The following is a 21,200-nucleotide window of genomic DNA, read 5'->3' as shown; positions in this document are numbered from 1 at the left end:
GGGAGGCTGAGGCAGGAGAATGGCGTGAACCCAGGAGGTGGAGCTTGCAGTGCCCGAGATCGTGCCACTGCACTACAGCCTGGGCGACAGAGTGAGACTCTGTCTAAAAAAAAAAAAAAGTTTCTTTTGTGTCTTAAAAGATTTTCATTCAGTTCTTTGTTCTTCATTTTTCTCTCTCTTATCAGTGATTTTGCTCTTGAAAGTTGATTGATTACAGCTGTGTTCTGCCCTCTCTGGGTTTTCTAGTCTGCAGTTTCTCAGACTGGAGCACTGACACTTTGATTATGCCACCCCTGAGTGGACTTGAACTGCATGGTCCTATCCCTCATTCATCTAGGAGAGCAGCCTTGTGTTCATGGAGATAATGTTCCTTTGTGTTACAAATGATGCCTTTCGGTACACAGGAAATATTTGCTGTGTTAGTCCCTGGATACTGCCCATGTGTTTCACTGGTGATGTTTCACCTTCCTGTAAGGGAATAGTGGTTCTCAGCCATAGCTACACATTGGAATCATCTGGACAGCTGTATTTAACACTCATGCCTGGGTCCCACCCCACATTCTGGGTCTGTACACATTTTGTTGTAATGCATCTTGGGTGTGGCCTGAACATTGGAATTTTTAAAAGCTTCCTAAGTGATTCTAATGTGCAGTCAAGATTGAGAACCTCTGCCGAGGAGTCTCTTCAGCTTCCCAGATCTTTAAAGACAAGTTTATTCGCTTGCTTCATGACATAACTCAGCTCTTTGCCTAACTGGACAAACAGATCTCCAGACAGATTATTGGTCAATAGCCAGTTTTGTACAAATTCATTAGTAAAATCTCAATTCATTTCCCCGTCTTTAGTATTCACCTCTATGGAGATAACAACAGCTAACACTTATGTGGGCTCTCTTATGCCACAGTCGCTGCATGAAGTGCCATAAACACACTAACTCAGCTCATCCACACGTGTGGCCCTGAGCTCTCACCCCAATTCCAGCCCTGTATTTTTCAGTCTCTAGGGCATTTGGTTAGCTGTCACATCCAAGTCAATATGTATAAAGCTTGACATGCCCTTGCCCACCTGCATCACTTCCCACACTCTTCATAGCATCAGGTAGATAGATTTGGCTCAAATCCCAAATCTACTGTCACTGGAATATGACTTGGACAGGAAACTGCACCTTCATTTTCCTTAGCTGCAAAGTGGTTTGTGATGGTCCTAGTAATACCCGCTTCGTAGACTTGTGAGGATTTCTCAAGATCCCCTGTGTAATGTGCATCATCTGTAATGTAAGCAGGCGCTTAACAAGTAAGACCTGTTGTTATTGTTTAAATACACTTTATATTATCATCATGCTTCCCATTCTTCTTCCTTGCTTATCTATTCTTTTCCCAGTACATATTTCACATTGTAGATGTTTCTCTGAGTCACTCACTCCAGTGTAGTCCTTATCCCCTCAGGCTTCAATTACTGCCACAACTCCTAACTGGGGCTCTTTCCTCTTGCCCACCCTTAATTTACTCAACACACTCTGAAAATAATTTCTTAAATAAAACACCACTTGTATGTTATTCTTCTGCTCAAGAACCTATAAAGGCACTGTTCACTGCATCATGCCCAAACTCCTCTGCTGGGTTTTAAAAATTCTTGTCATAATTTGGCTCCAACCCTTCTGATCAATTTCATTTCCTGTTTACTCTCAGCACTCCTCCTCCACTCTAGGCTAGCTTGGTTCTCTCAGTGTCTTCTGAACACACATGCAGTGCTCATGCCAGCTCTTGCTGCTCTGTTCCAGTATAGGATATAAATTCTCCTTCTTTTGCAAGGTGTGGTTCCAATTAAGCTTCCTCCCTAAGGCTTTTTCCACTTTGATCTCTACTTATACTCATTTCTTTTTTATAACATTACTATTACTTTTGCATAACACTGATCTTAACAAATGCTTGCGGGGGTCGGGGGGCAGGCAGCCGTGTCATTGAGTGGCTGCCGCAGAGTGGTGAGCGTGTGCCTCGTCTAACAGAGTAGCTGCAGCTGCCCGCTGGATCCCCAAGGAAATGCAAGCCAGTCATTGCAAGATTTCCCAAATAATTTTCAAGAGAAAAATCTGGAATTTTTTAATTTGAAATTTAATTTGTAAATGTTGGCAATTAATTTAAAATATTCAAAAAAGATTATGGGGCAAGCAACCGGGATCTATAGGACTAGGTATAGCCCCAGGGGTATAGCTTTGTTCCCTCTGCTTTCTAGTCTGTATACCACCTAGTTCAGGAATTAATTATTCTCTAATTGTTTGATGTTTTATTTCTGTTTCCCCATCCCACTCCAGCAACCCCACCTTACTCATTTTGGACATCCATTGGTGAACCTAACATAGTATTCCCAAGGAATAACAACTATTTAGTTCACTCATTTGTTAGAGAAATTTTTAATGAACTTACATGGTATGTAATGAACAAGACTTCCCAGCTTTTGTTTTCTGGTTTCTTTCATTGGTTGGGAAATATTTAGTGGAAATATCCAGTGTTTTTGTCATGGCTCTGTGTCTGATATTCATCATCAGTTTTCATCCCAGCCTGCTGCTTGTGTCACCCAGTGACACAAAACCAGATTTTTCTATGGAAAGATGAACAATTGGCTGGGCATGGTGGCTCACGCCTGTAATCCCAGCACTTTGGAAGGCCGAGGTGGGCGGATCACCTGAGGTCGGGAGTTTGAGACCAGCCTGACCAACATGGAGAAACCACATCCCTACTAAAAATACAAAATTAGCTGGGCGTGGAGGTGTAAGACTGTAGTCCCAGCTACTCGGGAGGCTGAGGCAGGAGAATCGCTTGAACTCAGGAGATAGAGGTTGGGTTAGCCGAGATCACACCATTGCACTCCAGGCTGGGCAACAAGAGCAAAACTCCGTGTCAAAAAAAAGGAGAGAAACAATGTTACTTTTACATATTATTAGTGATAATTACCATTGAATAACGTATAAAATATCCTTATATAATCTAGATATTCTCAGTACTTGGCATATGTTAAGAATGCAATAAATGGTCTGGCGCAGTGGCTCACGCCAGTAATCCCAGCACTCTGAGAGGCCAAGGCAGGTGGATTACCTGAGGTCGGGAGTTCAAGACCAGCCTGACCAACATGGATAAACCATGACCCTACTAAAAATACAAAATTAGCTGGACGTGGTGGCGCATGCCTGCAATCCCAGCTACTCAGTAGGCTGAGGCAGGAGAATCACTTGAACCCGGGAGGTGGAGGTTGCGGTGAGCTGAGATTGTGCCATTGCACTCCAGCCTGGGCAACAAGAGCGAAACTCCATCTCAAAAAAAAAAAAAAGAATCCAATAAATATTAATATTATTTATTCTTTGTGCAACCCGGAGACAGGTGCCTTTTGCAATTATGTGTTATATTAAGATTTTACCCTGCAATATGAGATTTATGTAATTATGTGTCTAAAATCATTCTTGGTGATAGTGCATATCTAAAAGAAGTTTTGTAGGCCAGGCGTGGTGGCTCACTCCTGTAATCCCAGCACTTTGGGAGGCTGAGGTGGGTGGGTCACCTGAGGTCAAGAGTTCCAGACCAGCCTGGCCAACAAGGCAAAACCCTGTCTCTACTAAAAATACAAAAATTAGCCGGGCATAGTGGCAGGCACCTGTAATCTCAGCTATTTGGGAGGCTGAAACAGGAGAATCACTTGAACCCAGGAGGCGGAGGGTGCAGTGAGCCAAGATCGTGCCACTGCACTCCAGCCTGCTGGGTGACAGAGTAAGACTCCGTCTCAAAAAAAAAAAAAAAAGTTTCATGAGGAGTTTTTTGGTGAGGAATTTAGAGTGAATGATTAAAACCTCACTCTTGGTGCCACTTACTTATATACCATGTACTTTCCATTGCAACTTCCTGTCTAATTGACATGATATCATTTCAGCAGCAAGCAAAGACATTTCATCCTAACAGTTACTACTAGACATGAGTAACTGTGTTTGACTCATATTAGTTTGGACTGAAAAGGGGAACATACTTGAGAAACACATGGGCACCATTGTAACTATTCAAACAGAATTTTTATTCTCAACCAAAATGCCACAAAAAAGACGTCACTTAAGACTCTGGTTGAGGTTTGTTATATCCTTCAACTTGCAGAAATCAAAAATGCAGAAGTTAAGACAGTTGCCTCATTTGGCTTGTTGATTGTGATAGCTTTTGTCCATGGTGATGTGATGAACATAAGGACGATGCACAAATCCAGATTGTCCTCTCTTTGTGGTTTGCTGCAGGTACCCAGCGTGCCAATGCCCGGGCTCCAGCCCCTTACAAGCGGGATTTCGAAGCCAAACTGAGGAACTTTTACAGGAAGTTAGAGACTAAAGGATATGGGCAAGGCCCAGGGAAGTTAAAGTAAGTCAAAGTGACACAAACCACGTAATGTATAGATGGTGAAAGGAGGAGACGCAGTTGGGCCTCTAGGAAATTGATTGTGATTTGGGATGACTAGCCTTCATTTTAGTTGGCATAATTATTTTGGCATTTGTAAATTATAGGATCATCTAAAACATAGTCCTGGAATGAAACATGATTAAGCTTAACATTTTAAAACAAGTAGTGAAGACACTGACACTTTTCATGTAAAAATAAAGGCAAAATAAAAGGCTGATTTATTTTTTTCCTCTGAAAAGTACGTCTTTGTTGGTGCATAGTATATTCGTTAGGTATAAAGCTATCCCAATGTCCTCCACTGCAAGTTTCTGTCTCCTGAACTGACCTGAGTGTAGGAATAGTGCTCAGCTCTGTTCAGTTCTGTGAAACAAACTTCACAGCAGAACATGTCATGAATGTTGTTTCTGCCTTTCTTCATCCACCTCCTCCTTTCAAATGGGGAAACTGAAACATCATCATGTTGTTTGGCTTAGAATTGTTTCCATTCCCTACTTACCCTTATTTCTCTCCTCCCTGCCTTCACCCCTGTCCCACGTCCCCACTGGAGATCAGTCTGCCACTGAGAGAGGACAGAGGAGGGACGGTGTCCACTGGAGCACCCCTGTGACCCTGGGTGCCTGAAAGAGGGTCCAGAGACCAGACCAACAGCAGCCCCATAGCTCACTGCCCCACCTACAGGAAGGCTTGCTTGATTAAATTCCACCTTCATTGCCCTAAAACATCATCAGCCTACCCAAACACCATACTTCTCTGAGCTTTACTTTTCTCACACTTAACTTACAAAGGTCTAGGATGATCCAGCTGTCATGCATTCAGCCTCCCTATCATCTCTCTGCCCATTACCATTTACATTAAGAGCAAATTGATACCTATGGAAGGATGACTTTAATTGGCATCATCACAAGTAGATTGACCTGCCACACACATCATTCATTTGTGTCTGTCCCTTAGGGACTGTCAAGATTCACTTAATTTAACAATTAACAATTGGAAACTCCTCTGCTTTGGAGGACATTGAGAATTTTTTTTTTCCTCTTGGTTCTCACAGTCATCTTGCTGGGCACTTAATAATTGAATTCCTTGTCTACGTGCATGGAGGCTTAAAACATTGCCTCATAGAGTTGTTCTTGCTTTACTAAACAAAATGTGTGTGTGGGTGTGTGTGGTATGTGTGGTGGTGTTTTATGATCCTTTTTTTTTTCAGGGATAAACTGATTTGACCATTTAGATAGGATTCTCCAGTTGTTTTCACTGGTCATAGGTAGGGTATTCTATTTACCAATGATTCTCTCATATAACTTTTGCTAATGCTATTAAGAATTAAAGACAAATGTGTACTTTATTGCAGACAGCAATGATATTAAGTAACATTCTTCTTACCTAGTTAATTGTGGCAAATGGAAATGTTTTAGAAACATAAGTAAATTATCTTTAATAGTATAGTAATAATTTGTATTTTCTAAATTGTCTCTTTATGGACAGGTTAATTATCCGAAGAGATCACTTACTAGAAGATGCTTTTAATCAGATTATGGGCTACTCCAGAAAAGACCTGCAGAGAAATAAGCTATACGTCACCTTCGTGGGGGAGGAAGGGTGAGTAGAACAGAGAAGTGGCCTGTGGAACATAGGCTGCGGCCACAAGGCGGATGTTTCTCCACGTCGCTGTGGTTGCCTGAAACAGGAAATCCTTCTGGCAGGAAGTGCAGTTCTCATACACTTAAACCTTTGGGCTTTTTTTTTTAAAGGTCTCCTCTGGCTTTTAAATCACTTGACATAGAAATTCTTTAGTAAAAATTTGTAGCTTTAGATCATTTTTGAGAACAGAAACCTAGTTTAGTTTCTTCTCTCCGGACCTCTCTTTCTCTTAAAGGGAAAAAGTAAGGCTTTACAAGGAAAAAAAAAAAAGGAATTGCATAAATGCAATTCCTTTGTGATCTGTGATCTTATTTTCTACCCTGCAGGGCTAGGTAGAACGTGCTTCCTCTATTAAACAAGTTCAGTTTCAGAAACATGAATTAGAATCTTGCTGTTCTACCCAGAAGCCTCCACAGAAGTAACTCTTGGTCCTTGGCTCTTATTTCTCTGCCTCCAGTTTTTCTCTTCCCTTGGGAGGGCAGCACACCTACCAACATTACTACCTAACATAAACAAACATGTTCCGCCTTCCATGACTCTTCCATGAGTGTGCTCGTCAAGATAAGGGTTAGGAAATGAAGCGGGGAAGACTCCTACACAGTGTCTGTTGTGCCCAAATAGACATAACTGTTATTACACATCACATTAGAAGAGGCCAGCTGTCAGACTGGCCAGACCCCTTCTTCTTCCTCATTTCAGGTCTGGGTTCAAGTCTCAACATCTTCTTCATAACTCAGCAGCCGCTAGAGGGAATTTTTCTAATACCATACAACTGTCTGGTTGTGTTCTCTGTGGCTCTTGTTGATTTGGATCATCTTAAGGCTATCCCTCTCAGTCATGCCTGGGAATAAAGTATATTAGATTATGGAATCATATTAGTGATATTGAACAAATTCAGCCATTCAGTACACAGTGGATAAAATAGTGACTCCAAACTATAAAATAATTTGCCTCTGCTGATGGAACTAGGGAATAGCAAAATTAGGATTCAAACTCAGGCCCTTTGTCTTTCATCTGGTACTCTTGGACTAGCTCTGGGACCTAGGCAAAACTCCTGCACTCCAGCCCATCTGAATTTTTTTCCTGTCTCTGGACATTTTGCCTATTCCAGCTAATGACTGATAACTTCCGCTCTTGTCGCATGCACTGCTGTGTAGTCTCCCAGCTATTCCTACATTAAGGTAAAGTAGTAGGTGCAAACACACTATGACAAGACAAAATTTGTACAGAAGTTTGCCTGAGACCTGAGCCTTTCATTGCTGATAAGTGGACTTCTCACTTGTGTTAGTTGCCTTAAAGATGAAGGTGCACAGTTGAAAATGAAGGCAAATGTTGTTAGCCTAATCACCGGTATGCATGAGATTCCAAGTATTCCCTTACATAATCAGTCTGGTTTGGATGAGAATACTTTTCCTCCCCCAGAACTCCAGCTGCCTCCCTTCATTGTTGGACCAGAGTTTGTTGAGATCTCAAAGATATAGGGAAGAGTCTTTGGAAGCACTGATATTTAAGTTCGAATAGAACAGACGTTTATCATGACTGGTTTTCCTAAAGCAGTCTCCTCATGGTTTGGATTAATGACATCAGTTCCTAGGAGGAGGTCCACGGTGAGTGGGGCTTGATGCCTCTGTATTTGATTACATTACATTGATGTCCAAATGCTTCCTGCCTCCATCATCTGTCTCCTTCCTGTGACATCGGAGGGAAAACAAGGGAGAGGATGTTCTAAGCTGTGAACTCAGTTAGCAGGGACAATTTCTTAATCTGTTCACTCTGCATATGGTTTATTGAAGCTGGATTTCTGGACTCATGACTTTGTCATGTCAGTATCATAAATTATTAGATATAGACTTTAATTTGCTATTGAGGTACCGAGGATACATATGCTGTTTTTGAGAGATGAAGACAGTAATTGTTCTGGAAAAATAGAAAGCTAAAAAAAAAAAAAAAGAAAGAAACCTTGAGCCACATAAAAGTAAGGAGCTCTTTTAGCCTTTGCCACCTTCTCAAACACATTGACTCTATCACATGAAAATGAACAACTCTAACTTTTTTTCTGGATTATAATACATACCCAAAGTGAAAAGCTACCCAAATTTTCCATTGAACTATAAAAATGGAGCTGGAGGTTTTCTGTTTTTTTGTTTTGTTTTGTTTTGTTTTTTGAGATTTTTTGAGACAGAGTCTAACTCTGTTGCCCAGGCTGGAGTGCAGTGGCATGATCTTGGCTCACTGCAGCCTCTGCCTCCTGGGTTCAAGTGATTCTCCTGCCTCAGCCTCTTGAGTAGCTGGAACTACAGGCACACGCCACCACGCCCAGCTAATTTGTTTTGTATGGAGGTTTTCTGTTACTTTCTCTTTACCAATTTTAATCCCCTCAAAATGTATAATTTTGTAAGTTCTTCATGTCTGGGTCTAGTAATGAGCATTTAAAAACACAGGTATCTGGCACCCAGATCTTGGTTCCTAATACCATTCTTTGATAAAAAGAATCAGGGTTTTTAGAGAAATGGCTGATTCTAACACTAAGCAGGAAATATACAAGATGGAGCCTGAAGCATCTTTTGGTGTCTGCCAGAGATTAAAGAAATCCTCAAAAATCCCAGTCATGGGGTATGTTGAAAAAATCCAGGAGCCAACTGAAAGAGTTCCCAATGGACAAAGCTGAGATAATTTGAGCAACAAAATAAATACAAGGCTATTGGATTATAAACCAAAGTATAAAATAAATAACCATACTGATAATAAATACATGGTTGAATACGTAAATAAATGGGGAAGAATAGAAAAGTAGAAAAATATCTTTTGCAAAATATGGAACCAACCCAAATGCCCATCAATCAATGAGTGGATAAAGCCAATGTGGTATATATATACACCATGGAATACTACTCAACCATAAAAAGGAACGAAATAATGACATTCACAGCAACCTGGATGGAATTGGAGACCATTATTCTAAGTGAAGTAACTCAAGAATGGAAAACCAAATATCTTACATTCTCACTCATATGTAGGAGCTAAGCTATGAGGACACAAAAGCATAAGAATGATACGTCGAACTTTTGGGACTTGGGGGAAAGAGTTGGGGGTGGCAAGGGATAAAAGACTACACATTGGATACAGTGTAAACTGCTCAGGTGATGGTGCACCATAATCTCAGAAATCACCACTAAAGAACTTATTCATATAACCAAACACCACCTGTTCCCCAAAAATCTATTGAAATAAACAAGAATAACAATTAAAAAAAAAAGAATCACTGCTGTCAAGGTAGATATCAATTTGTTTAAGGCAAACAGTAGAAAATATGCCCTTCAGAAACTGCTGTAGGTCTGGGGTAGGCACATGATGTAATTTGGCCCAATTAGACTGAAAGAAACTCTGTTATGTTGTAGTTGGTGAAAGGTTTCACTAAAAAAGAAAAAATCTATTTTGCAGAATATTTCCATACAATCAGCATAACTCTCTACTCTTTAGGTATGGAATGTGCATAGTGACTTTATTCCAAATAGTATAGTATGGAAAGAGGGGAAACAAAGTAACTTCACAGTAGAGAAACCTGGCAAACACTATGACAGTCAGGTGATCAAGGTCGACATCAGTAGCCACAAGTCATGTTGATAATATGTACCCTCGATATGATGTGATGAGGATGGCACTTTACCTCTGTGGTCTTCCTCCCAAACACATAATGCTAGTCCAACCATGAGAAAAATGTTAGACAAAATCCCAACTGAGAGACATTGTACAAGATACCTTACCAGTACTCTTTAATACTCCCAAGGTCATCAAAGACCAGAGGTGCCTGAGAAACTGTCACAGCCAGGAGGGAGACATGACAATTAAATGTAATGTGGTTTCCTGTATGGGATCATGGAACAGATAAGGGACATTAGGTAAAAACTAGGGAAATGTAGATAAAGTATGGATTTTAGCTAATAATAGTGTATCAATATTGGTTTATTAATTATAACAAATGTACAGTACTAATGTAAGATGTTAATGTGTGTGAGGTATACAAGAACTCTCTGTTTTATCTTTGCAATCTTTCTGTAAGTTAAAACCTATTCTAAAACAAAACATTTATTAAAAGAAAATATGCAGTCAGGATTCGGGGAGATTTAGGAAATGTTTCTCTGAACAATTTATTTCCTTGTTATCTGATAAATGACAGCCCCCAGGATAAATTTTGATATGTATATACCTCTGTCTGCACTTGAGGTCATTAGAGTAATAAGTGTATATATGGGGTTAATTCTGTGGGAAGTCCAAATTAGTAGTGGCATTGGTATATATAAAGTATTATTTTGTGTTGCTTATGTCAACTGTGTTGTCTATGAGGGAATAATACTTTGCAATTCATATTGATATCATTTCAGTGATTATATTTTACCTGTCACCATCAAGGTCTTTATTTACAGTAGATTAGCTAAAGCATAAAGAAAAGGGAGTTTATTTTAAAGAATAATGCATCAGCCAGGCACAGTGGCTCACGCCTGTAATCCCAGCACTTTGGGAGGCCAAGGCGAGTGGATCACAGGTCAGAAGATCGAGACCATCCTGGCTAACATGGTGAAACCCCCTCTCTACTAAAAATACAAAAAAAATAAATTAGCCGGGCATGGTGGCGGGCGCCTGTAGTCCCAGCTACTCGGGAGGCTGAGGCAGGAGAATGGCGGGAACCCGGGAGGTGGAGCTTGCAGTGAGCCGAGATCACGCCACTGCACTCCAGCCTGGGAGACAGAGCGAGACTCCATCTCAAAAAGAGATCATGCCACTGCACTCCAGGCTGGGAGACAGAGCGAGACTCCATCTCAAAAAAAAAAAAAAAAAAAAAAAAGAATAATGCATCTACCTGTGCTCCAAAAAAGGTGTGAATGAGCAGAGAGATTTCAGCTCCGCTTTCTTTATTTGCATACGTCTGAAACATGATATATAAATTGTTCCTTAAATAGAGTAGTTGAGTCAAAAGAAATGATGGGAAAATTTATAGTCAAAAATTTACAGAATGGCTGCAAATTCCAGGCAAGGTAGAATTAGCCCCACAATACTACAGGTATATATGTTCAATTTAAAAATACAAAAATAAGGCCAGGTGCGGTGGTTCACACCTGTAATCCCAGCATTTTGGGAGGCCGAGGCGGGCAGATCACGAGGTCAGGAGATTGAGACCATCCTGGCTAACACACGGTGAAACCCCGTCTCTACTAAAAATACAAAAAAAGTAGCCAGGCATGGTGGTGGGCGCCTGTAGTCCCAGCTTCTAGGGAGGCTGAGGCAGGAGAATCGCTTGAACCTGGGAGGCAGAGCTTGCAGTGAGCTAAGATCATACCACTGCACTCCAGCCTGGGCCACAGAGCCAGACTCCGTCTCAAAAAAAAAAATAAAATAAATAATAATAATAATAATCCTAGAGTCTGTAAATACAAATACATTAGTTGATTAGTTCATCATCAACTAAGATCACATTTTGTCTTATGCTTTGGCTTTTTACAAAAAGTAGGTAGTTTCTAAGCCCTATCTTGTAACTAGTGATTTAATTTGGTTAGAGCTGGAGGTTTTGCTTTAGTCATGAAAATTTCCACACAACTTAATCTGGTTATCTGCCTTTGCAAAGTTGTGGGGAAGGGAGATCGGCAGTGGTGGAGTGACTGAAAACTGAGTCATCTTGATTGAATGTGGTGTGAAATTGCACGCAGGGGTTGCCTATTTCTGCTGGGCATCAGTCTGCTTAGAAGTTGCTTCTCAAGGGTTGAGGTCAATGAAATACTACATATTCTCCAGTGAATTATTCTACATATTTTCCAGCTCTATTATTATACTACACATTCTCCAGTGTATTATTTTCTTTTGAACTAAAAGTCCTAGCAACTAAAGGTTATATGATTTAAAAAGTTACCTAGATGCTAGGCATGGTGGCTGATACCTATAATCCCAGCACTTTGGGAGGCCAAGGTGGGAGGATCGCTTCAGGCGAGGAGTTCCAGACTAGATTGGGCAACATAGTGAGACCCCATTTCCATAAAAAAAAATAAAAAATTAGCTGGGTGTGGTGGCTTGTGCCTGTAGTCCTAGATACTTGGGAGGCTGAGGCAGGAGGATCACTTGAGTCCAGGAGCTCAAGGTTAAAGTGAGCTACGATTGTGCCACTGTACTCCAGCCTGGGTGACAGAGCAAAACCCTGTCACCCTGTCTCTTTAAAAAAAAAAAAAAAAACTGGATTAGACTGTTGTGTTCTGATAAGGCGTGGGGCCACTAATTTCTTAATACCCAAAACATTAAAGAAATAGTGGCCTGGATAAAGAGAGGAGGTTTACACTGTGATTGCCCTGCTTCTTTTTCTCCATGGCCAACCCTGTAAAAGGCACCTTTCTTAAGAAAGAATGAGTTTGTTATGTGTGAGGTGCCATCAATATGACATCAATCATGTCTTGCAGATCCACACTTTGACTAGGGAGGAGATGTGTACAAGCAGTTTTAGTTTGGGAGTTTAAGAACTTCCTGTAATATCTTCCTTTTGAGCTTTCTGTAACTCCCCTGAGACAGGCAAATGAAAGCAACTAGGGAGGATGAGATCTGAAAGAGTTTTCTTCAGTCTCTGCTTATAAAGTAACCAGCCAGTTCTTACGTATGATTGGTCAGATCCTCACTAGAAGCTGTTTGAGGCCCTGAGCTCGGTCATTAATTTCTCAGAAATCTGTGAAGCTTCAAGGTACACTTTATGGTGTTCCTTTTTTTCTTCCGAAAAGAGACATTCGCAGGATAACCTAAATTACCCAAACCTTTCTAAAGAAGGGTGCTTCTGTATCTAGGCTTTGGTTTGGTAGCACTTGGTAAGACTTTGTTTATCATATCAAAATTCCTTACTCACCTACCAGGCTTTCTTAATTGGCTCAAGAACTAACACCTTGCTGCTATAAATATCTGAGGGTGAATCAGAAGGTGTGTAGGCCATGTGTGCCTGAACCAACTTGTAGGAAATGGTGTGACTTCCCAAGGCCATCATCTTCTTTCATTTTATAGTCTGCTTTCATTAGAATACTTAGTTTTCAGTAATTCTTAGTTGAAAATAAAGAATAGGAGAATAAAATTTGTTATTTTAACAAATTGTGGGTGCCACTGACAACTTGGGTGGAGTGCCAACCCAGCCATGTGATGATATTTAAAATGCTCTATCAGCACTTCGGGCTCCAGACTACATGGCCACCCTGGAGACATCTGTGCTTATTCGGAAATGCCCTCAGATGCAGCTGTTGTGCGGCTACACACCCGTTGTCCAGAGTTTTTATATTTCCGTGCCAAGCCTTTAGCTGTGGAACCAACCTAACTGGCAAAACAGGAATGTAACAGACAATCCCTGTGATATGAGTCATATTAACTATTTATATGAAAGAGGTTGCTAAGACATTACAGGAAGCAAAGGCATGATGTACCCTGCTGTGACATGTTTTACTGAATTAGCTAGGCTTATTTATAAATTGTAATCTACAACCTGCTCTCAGATAGGCAGTCCTAAGCTTTGGACTATAATCAAATCAAAGTTTAAGACTATTTTGGCTTTAGAGGTGACTCCATCAGTGCTTCTAGAGTTAAAAGTCAGCAGATAAAAACTTGACCAGTTGAGGATACATTTTCTCCTAGAGGAACTAACTGTTAGCTCTGTTTTTGCTTGGGAAAACAAGACTTTTCCTTTTCAGTTTAATTCCTCAGGGAACATTCATCTCATCTTCAGCCAGATTCAGCTATCATCATAAAAAGGGAACTAATCAGTGAGGTCAGTCTTTGTTGTTTTAGCAAACTTTACCACATGAGAAGATATTACATATTAAACTTTCTAAGCATAATTTACTTGATGATTTCTGACAATGTTTTCAAATTGAGCAACCTTTCAGGGATTGGTATAACCTGTTCATGTCATTGAATCAATATACCACTCAAAGGCAAATGTGCAAATCTGCTACATACCAAATAACAATGTAAGCAATGTTGATTTTCTTTAGAAAGCATCAAAGAGCTCCACTCAAGGATTCAACAATATATATTGAGCCCCCACTGTGTATCAGGCTAGGTACAGATATAAAAATGAGTAAAACATGGTCCCTGCCCCAGTGTAGTTACAGACTAGTATGTATGTATAGGGGAGGCAGGCACATAGACAGATAATTGTAATGCACTCTATAAGTACAGTATTATTAAAATACTCAGAGTTAAAGCTTAAAGAGACCCTGATACTTCTAACTGAATGCCACAGTTTAATTTTAAGCAGGCAAAATCCCATTTTACTTTTACCAGTTGTCTGTAAGAAAACTGACTCCTGAAGTATTTGCCTCACGTTTCAGCTGTCTCTGACCTTATCCATTGTATGCTCTATTGTGTCTGAAAGCCTCACAGAGAATGACCATGGCTGACCGGTGCTCACTCTTTGCCTCACACTTAGTAGTCTACCCAATCCTTGAGGTTGGGTACACCCTAGTATATTGTAAGCTAGATTTTTTTTTTCTTTGATACAAAGTCTCTCTCACTGTCGCCCAGGCTGGAGTGCAGTGGCGCGATCTCTACTCACTGCAAGCTCTGCCTCCCGGGTTCACGCCATTCTCCTGCCTCAGCCTCCCAAGTAGCTGGGACTACAGGCACCCACCACCACGTCCTGCTAATTTTTTGTATTTTTAGTAGAGATGGGGTTTCACCATGTTAGCCAGGATGGTCTCGATGTCCTGACCTTGTGATCCATCTGCCTCAGCCTCCCAAAGTGCTGGGATTACAGGCGTGAGCCACTGCTCCCGCCCATAAGCTAGATATTTTAACAAGTAGTATTTTCCTCCTATTTTCTTTCTTTTGTAACAGAGGTTAGCAAAATTTTCCTGTAAAGGGCTAGGTAGTAAATATTTGGGATTTCACCGGTCAAACCTTCTCTATGGCACCTACTCAACTCTGCCCTTGTAGCAGGAAAGCAGACAACATCAATACATAAATGGGCACAGCTGTGTTCCAGTAAAACTTTATTTACAAACCAGAGGGTGGGGTAGATTGGACCTGCAGGTTTGCCAACCGCTACTCTATTAGCAGTATTTTTTTAGTCTTGATGAACATTTAAAATTGACTGAAGGGTAGGCTGTAAGAAGTAACAAGCATTAAACTTGGGGTCAGGGCACCTGCTTGACCTGCTGGTTCTTCCATTTGCAGTTTTCATGTGATACAAGTCAGTGATCTCTTTCGGCCTTAATCGTCTCTATAAAATGATGGCATTGGACAAAATGACTCCTAAGATGACTTTGACCACTGGCATGCTCTGTTTCTAAAAGACACAGGGGACTAAGTCTCAAAAAGTAAAATTTTAGCAGGGAAAAGTATAGTCTAGTACTAAGGCCTTTTTTTTTTTTTTGAGACGGAGTCCTGCTCTGTCGCCAGGCTGGAGTGCAGAGGCGCAATCTGCAACCTCTGACTCCTTGGTTCAAGTGATTCTCCTGCCTCAGCCTCTCGAGTAGCTGGGATTACAGGCACGCGCCACCACGCCCAGCTAATTTTTTGTATTTTTAGTAGAGACGGGGTTTCACCATGTTGGCCAGGATGGTCTCAATCTCCTGACCTCGTGATCCACCTGCCTCAGCCTCCCAAAGTGCTGGGATTACAGGCGTGAGCCATGGCACCCGGCCATACTAAGGCTTTTGAAAGATGCAGCTGCATGCAGACAGGATGGGGGAGTCCTGGGTTAAAGCAGCTTAGATGAAAGGTGTGGGGCTTTAGCTGATGACTAGCACCTTATAAGTCAACAAAGTAAAGTGGTTGCCCCAAAGGCAGGATAAGTTTAACCTGCATTGCCGGAGAAAAGTGTCGAGGACTTTCTAAGCTCTGTGCTGAGAAGACCTCACCTGGAGTGTTACCGTCAAGTTTTTACTGCCACCAGGGTAGAGAGGGAATTCTCACCCCTGCCCTGAGAGAAGGTTGAAGGAAGTGGCCATGCTCAGGAGTGGGAAAGGGAGAGAAGGAGGCAGAGACCAGGAGACGGAAACTGCTAAACCTGAAGTTCCGATGGAAAATGACTTTGAAAAAGTTTTATATCTTTAGGATCTAGATTAGTACCCCATATGTAATCAGCACACAGACTTTTGTTGAAAGAAAGCTTCTGAGTATGTAAAGAATGTTCAAGTGGAAGAAATAGTCTACTTGTTCCTGGCGGCGTCACAGGCCAGAATTGGGTCAGCGGGAGGAAGCCACAAAGGCTGCCTTCGTCACAGCATAAGGAGGGACAGGTAGTCTGTGCATCCCTGCACCGAGGAGGCAGCCAGGGTACTGCTTTGGGAGTCCTCAGAGTAACCTGAGGGTAGTCCCATGGATCCTGGGAGCCACCTGTTAGCATGTTATATTCAGCTGCCCCAGAGGGCAGGTCCATCGTGTCACCTACAGCCTCTTTGGCTCTGGGAGTCTGCTGTTTGCATTTTTCTTTACACATAGGTTCCCTGTCAGCATAGTATAGGTGTGAGGATTTTAACACCACTGGTGATGTGTTAAATGATTTTAGCTACTACAAAGACTGACTTTTTTATTTTAATATTCATGTATTCATTTTAAGGTATATTGGGAAACAATAGAGCTAGCACATCAAAACTTTATAAAGATTGTGTAAGACAAAGTTCTATTAAAAAAGCAAATAGATTTAAAGTTGACTTAATGAAAAATATTAATAATAGTACATATATATTCAGATATAACAAAAATTGGGAAAGTAGTATGAATAGTTGAAGTCTGTTCTGTGTAAACCATTTTTATTTATCTTCTGCCTGTAGGATCCTTTTTGTTGCTGCTGTTCTTTCTCCATCACCCAGGCTGGAGTGCAGTGGAGTGATCATAGCTCATGCAGCCTCAAACTCTTGGGCTCAAGAGATGCTCCTGCCTCAGCCTCCCAAGTAGCTGGGACTACTAGCACATGCCACCACACCTGGCTAATTTTTTCTTATTTTTTGTAGAGATGGGGGTCTCACTGTGTCACTGTCTCAAACTCCTTGCCCAGGCTTATCTCAAACTCCTTGACTCAATGGATCTTCCCACCTTGGCTTCCCAAAGTGCTGGGATTACAGGCATGAGCCGACATGCCCTGCCTAGGATCCGTTTTTTTCTCCATCACACAATCCTATCATTGAACAAGACTCAGATTTTTTTTCATTAAAAAAAATGCAGTGATGCCCACAGAAAAAATTCAAAAAGAAGAAAAAATTCAAAAAGAAGAAAAAATAAGATAGAGGGAGAAAAGAGGAAGAAGGAGAAGAAAAGTCTTTCACAATCCCTCTTCCACCCCAGCTTCTCAGTTGCCTTCATTCCCTTTTCAGCATTCCTTCCCTATCTTTGAGCCCACGTGTATACATTTTATCATAGGGTCGATGTACTTTATATTTTTCATTTTAAATTTAGCGCATCACATTGCTTTACTGCAAACTCCTCCTTACTTTGCATTTTTTACTCTCGTCATTTTTGGCCACTTGTCATTCCTCAGACCTAACACAATCTTTTCTTACACTTCAATTTGACCCTGACATCTTTGTGAGTAAAGTAGAATTTATACTGTAGCTCAGGTGTTAGAGTTTCAGCCTCTTTCTCCAAATACCTTCCTTAAGAAGCTTTAGGCACCCTCATTTTTCATGTCTGTAATTTTCCTCGGTGTTTTATCATTTAAAACATTTGTACCCTATCACTCCATTTTTTGCTACTGATCTCCCTAAGGGGACTTGTATCTGTAATGTCTTATCTCGAATTCATGGAAGTATCTTTCTTCTCCCATTTAAAAATATTTCAGACATCCATGAGGACTCCATGTCCTGTAAGCATATGTAACTGATTACCCCTGGTTTTACCCTGTTTAAATAAAGCTTTCTCATTGTGCTCCCTTTTTCTATAAGCTTGCTCCCGACATTCGAAAGATTTACCTCTTTGTACATATTTACATAATCAAAATATTAGCATATTGCCTACTGTATGTATTAGAATATTGCCTATTGTATGCCTGTTGTATGATGTGTGGCTTAGTTTTAGGTATGCTCCACATAAATGTCCATTTTACTAATCTGGGTCAAGACACAATGAGATCAGAAACTATGATCATTCAGTTTGTTTTGGACAGCTCTGGCATGTGGACAATTAGATTTGTAATGAGCATCCTATGGAAACTTGAGCTCTGGAGAAAAAGTGCCCAATATCTAGAAAAAAAGTAACAGATTATTCTTTTTGTGGATTTTTGTTACAGGCTGGATTACAGTGGGCCTTCCAGAGAGTTTTTCTTCCTGGTATCCAGAGAACTCTTTAACCCATATTATGGCTTATTTGAATATTCAGCCAATGACACATACACAGTACAAATAAGTCCTATGTCTGCTTTTGTAGACAATCACCATGAATGGTAAGTATTTTTTCCCCAACACTTTTCTTCAGGTGATTTTCTATGATATTAGTTTTTTTATAGAACCTACATTTAAACATTAAAACATTTTTTTCCCTTGGGCAAAATCATATTTTCAGTTAAGTACCTCATTTGACTCTTGTTTTTATTGTCAAATTTAAATATATAGGCAGTCTCCAAGCTAGGACTAGATCTGTTGATAGCTGGGAATTGATCTGTTCCATAAGATCAATTTAAGTGAGTTGGGTAGAATTCAAAAGGTATTTCCCACTGCAAGAAAGAGATGATGAGTTCCTGGTGAGATCCCTGTATTCCTCTCTGTACCTTTGGGTGCCTATGAGCTCTAAGCTGAGGTGGGGGTGAGGAGGGGAAGGGCCTGACCCAGAGATCAGCCAGCTTCTAGAGCAGCCCTTGGGGAAGTGGCTGCCATGGCAGGAGGAGACAGGGCAGCTGGAACTCTGGCTGGGGCTCTGACTCTCAACTCTGGCGATGATGGTGCTCTAGTGGGCAGTGGGGCTGGTGTGGTGACCTGGGGGCATTGATGGTAGAAGGGCAGGAGCGGGGAGTCACAAGCAGTGGCCACTTACGGTATTAGCCATTTGAAGTTTGTAGCCAGGTGTTGCCTCCCTCTTTCCTAATTTCTCACACAAAATCAAGGAAACTGATTTAGGATTCCCATCTGAAGATTAATTATGCTGAAAATCCCAAATTGCACTCTTTCCAAATGTCCTCACATCTTTTTTAAATCTCTGCATTTATACACTTCAAATACTTGTATAACCCCTGTTTGCTTGCTCCTGTTCATTTTCCCTGACAGCAACGAAGGAAAGAATATGAGCAGGATTCATGGAAAAAGCTTATTTGAATCATGAGATTAATATTGGTGGGTGGAGGGCGTTATACTCTTCAAATTAACTTCTGTTTAGCTGCAATTTGAAGTCCTTCTTCTAACTGTGACTATTACAGTTGTGCTAAATAAATGGAAATAAAGAGGAACCATACTGCTGGACATTGTTCTTAAAATGGCTGCCTAATACTAAAATTACAAACTTACAGTACGAATCTCAGTATGGAGTTATACTTTTGGAAGGCATCAGACTTTCAAAGAGCCAGAAACTTGAATTCTTTTGAAAGAGAAAGTAAGTTTACATCTCAGGCAGCAAATCCAGTCATAACAAATATATTTAATAAAATTTCCAAAGTGATTCAGAATAGAATTGAGCCTTGAAATTTTAGAGAACAGAATGTCTCAGAAGGAAACTCCCCCAAATGTCCATGTGCACAATTCTTGAATGGCGAAAATATCAGGAATGGGGCTCGAGAGAGAATAGAGGTAGAAACTTTCTTGATCTGAGATTGGGCCTTTCCTCAGAAGGGGATTGCTACTGAGTTTGTATTAGAGAAATCCTGCTAATATTCGTGCATACACACTAGGAGGGAATAGCATTTTCCCCACCTCCGGAGGTCTCATCTGTCAACATCTCTTAGAAGTGGTTTGGGGAAATGTCATTGAAATGCTCAAGGGGATTCATGAATGTGGGGTGCTACATTGTTGATATGCAGTGAAGGTGGAGCAGGGTCTCTAAATATGAGTGAAACCGATTCTTCAGCAAGTAGGTATGAATTACTGGCTGTATTAGCCCATTCTTGCATTGCTATAAAGAAATACCTGAGACTGGTAATTTATAAAGAAAAGAGGTTTAATTGGCTCATGATTCTGCAGGCTGTACAGGAAGCATAGCACCCAAATCACTGGGCTTTGGGGACAGTCTCAGGGAGCTTTTTCAATCATGGTGGAAGGCAAAGGGGAAGCAGGCACATCATATGACAAAAGCAGGAGAGAGAGAGTGTGTGTTGGAGGGAGGTGCCACACACTTTTATATGACCAGATTTCATGAGAACTCACTATCATGAAGACAGCACCAAGCCATAAGGGATCAGCCTCCATGATCCAAACACCTCCCACCAGGCCCCACTCCCAGCAATGGGGATTGCAATTCAACATGATATTTGGGCAGGGACAAGTATACAAACTGTATCACTGGCCTGATGAAGACACAGCCCATGGTGCATACAAATTCTCACGACGTAGTAGGCAATTAATATTGGAAAAATTTAGATGGTTAGCGCTGGAGGGCATTCTAGAAAGCATATGGAACCACCTAGAAACTGCTCCATGACGTGTAAGCCATCTCATGTGTTTCCTTCACAGGTTCCGATTCAGTGGTAGGATCCTTGGTCTTGCACTAATACACCAGTATTTGTTGGATGCCTTCTTCACACGGCCCTTTTATAAGGCTCTTCTCAGAATGTAAGAATATTTTTATTGCCTGCATAATTAGCATGTAAAATGCAGTATTTACTTCTTTGAAAAAATTCTTCTGTCAGTCATTGTTTATCTGTTTACAATCTCATATCTGTTGTTATTAAACCTAATAGTGGTTTAGATTTCTGAAACTAATACAATTTCAAATACGATGACTGTGTTTTTCCTGCCTCTGACTTATTTACCCTCCAGAGTTTTAGTTTTGCTCTACCCCCCAAAATTTATTCTCATTTGTTGCAGCATGTGTTTCTTTAAAACAATTGTACTTCAAACACAGCCCTGGAATTCCTGTGGTATTAATGCAGATTATTAATAGAATAGTTGTGGGTTAGTCTTAGTGACTCACAGCCCCCTCTCCTTTATGAGATACATTTTATATTTGGCTGGATGCAAATTTTCAAATGCTTACTCCTCGTTC

The 21,200-nt window shown here is 40.9% G+C and overlaps 1 protein-coding gene across 6 annotated transcripts in view; it reads left to right on the top strand.

The window, feature by feature from the left end:
• The window catches only part of HECW2 (HECT, C2 and WW domain containing E3 ubiquitin protein ligase 2), a 397,525-nt gene that overhangs the window by 349,163 nt on the left and 27,162 nt on the right, over positions 1-21,200 (top strand). For all 6 annotated transcript variants that reach the window (XM_054478078.2, XM_063647767.1, XM_063647764.1 and 3 more), the window contains 4 exons: positions 4,268-4,388; positions 5,910-6,023; positions 18,304-18,456; positions 20,669-20,767. In XM_054478078.2, the coding sequence (XP_054334053.1) occupies positions 4,268-4,388; positions 5,910-6,023; positions 18,304-18,456; positions 20,669-20,767 (487 nt within the window). The remainder of the gene's footprint in view (positions 1-4,267; positions 4,389-5,909; positions 6,024-18,303; positions 18,457-20,668; positions 20,768-21,200) is intronic.

Source organism: Pongo pygmaeus, chromosome 11, assembly GCF_028885625.2.
Source record: "Pongo pygmaeus isolate AG05252 chromosome 11, NHGRI_mPonPyg2-v2.0_pri, whole genome shotgun sequence".
Taxonomy (NCBI): Eukaryota; Metazoa; Chordata; class Mammalia; order Primates; family Hominidae; genus Pongo; species Pongo pygmaeus.
Note: the sequence above shows the minus strand (reverse complement) of the source record. Positions and strands in the feature narration are given on the sequence as shown.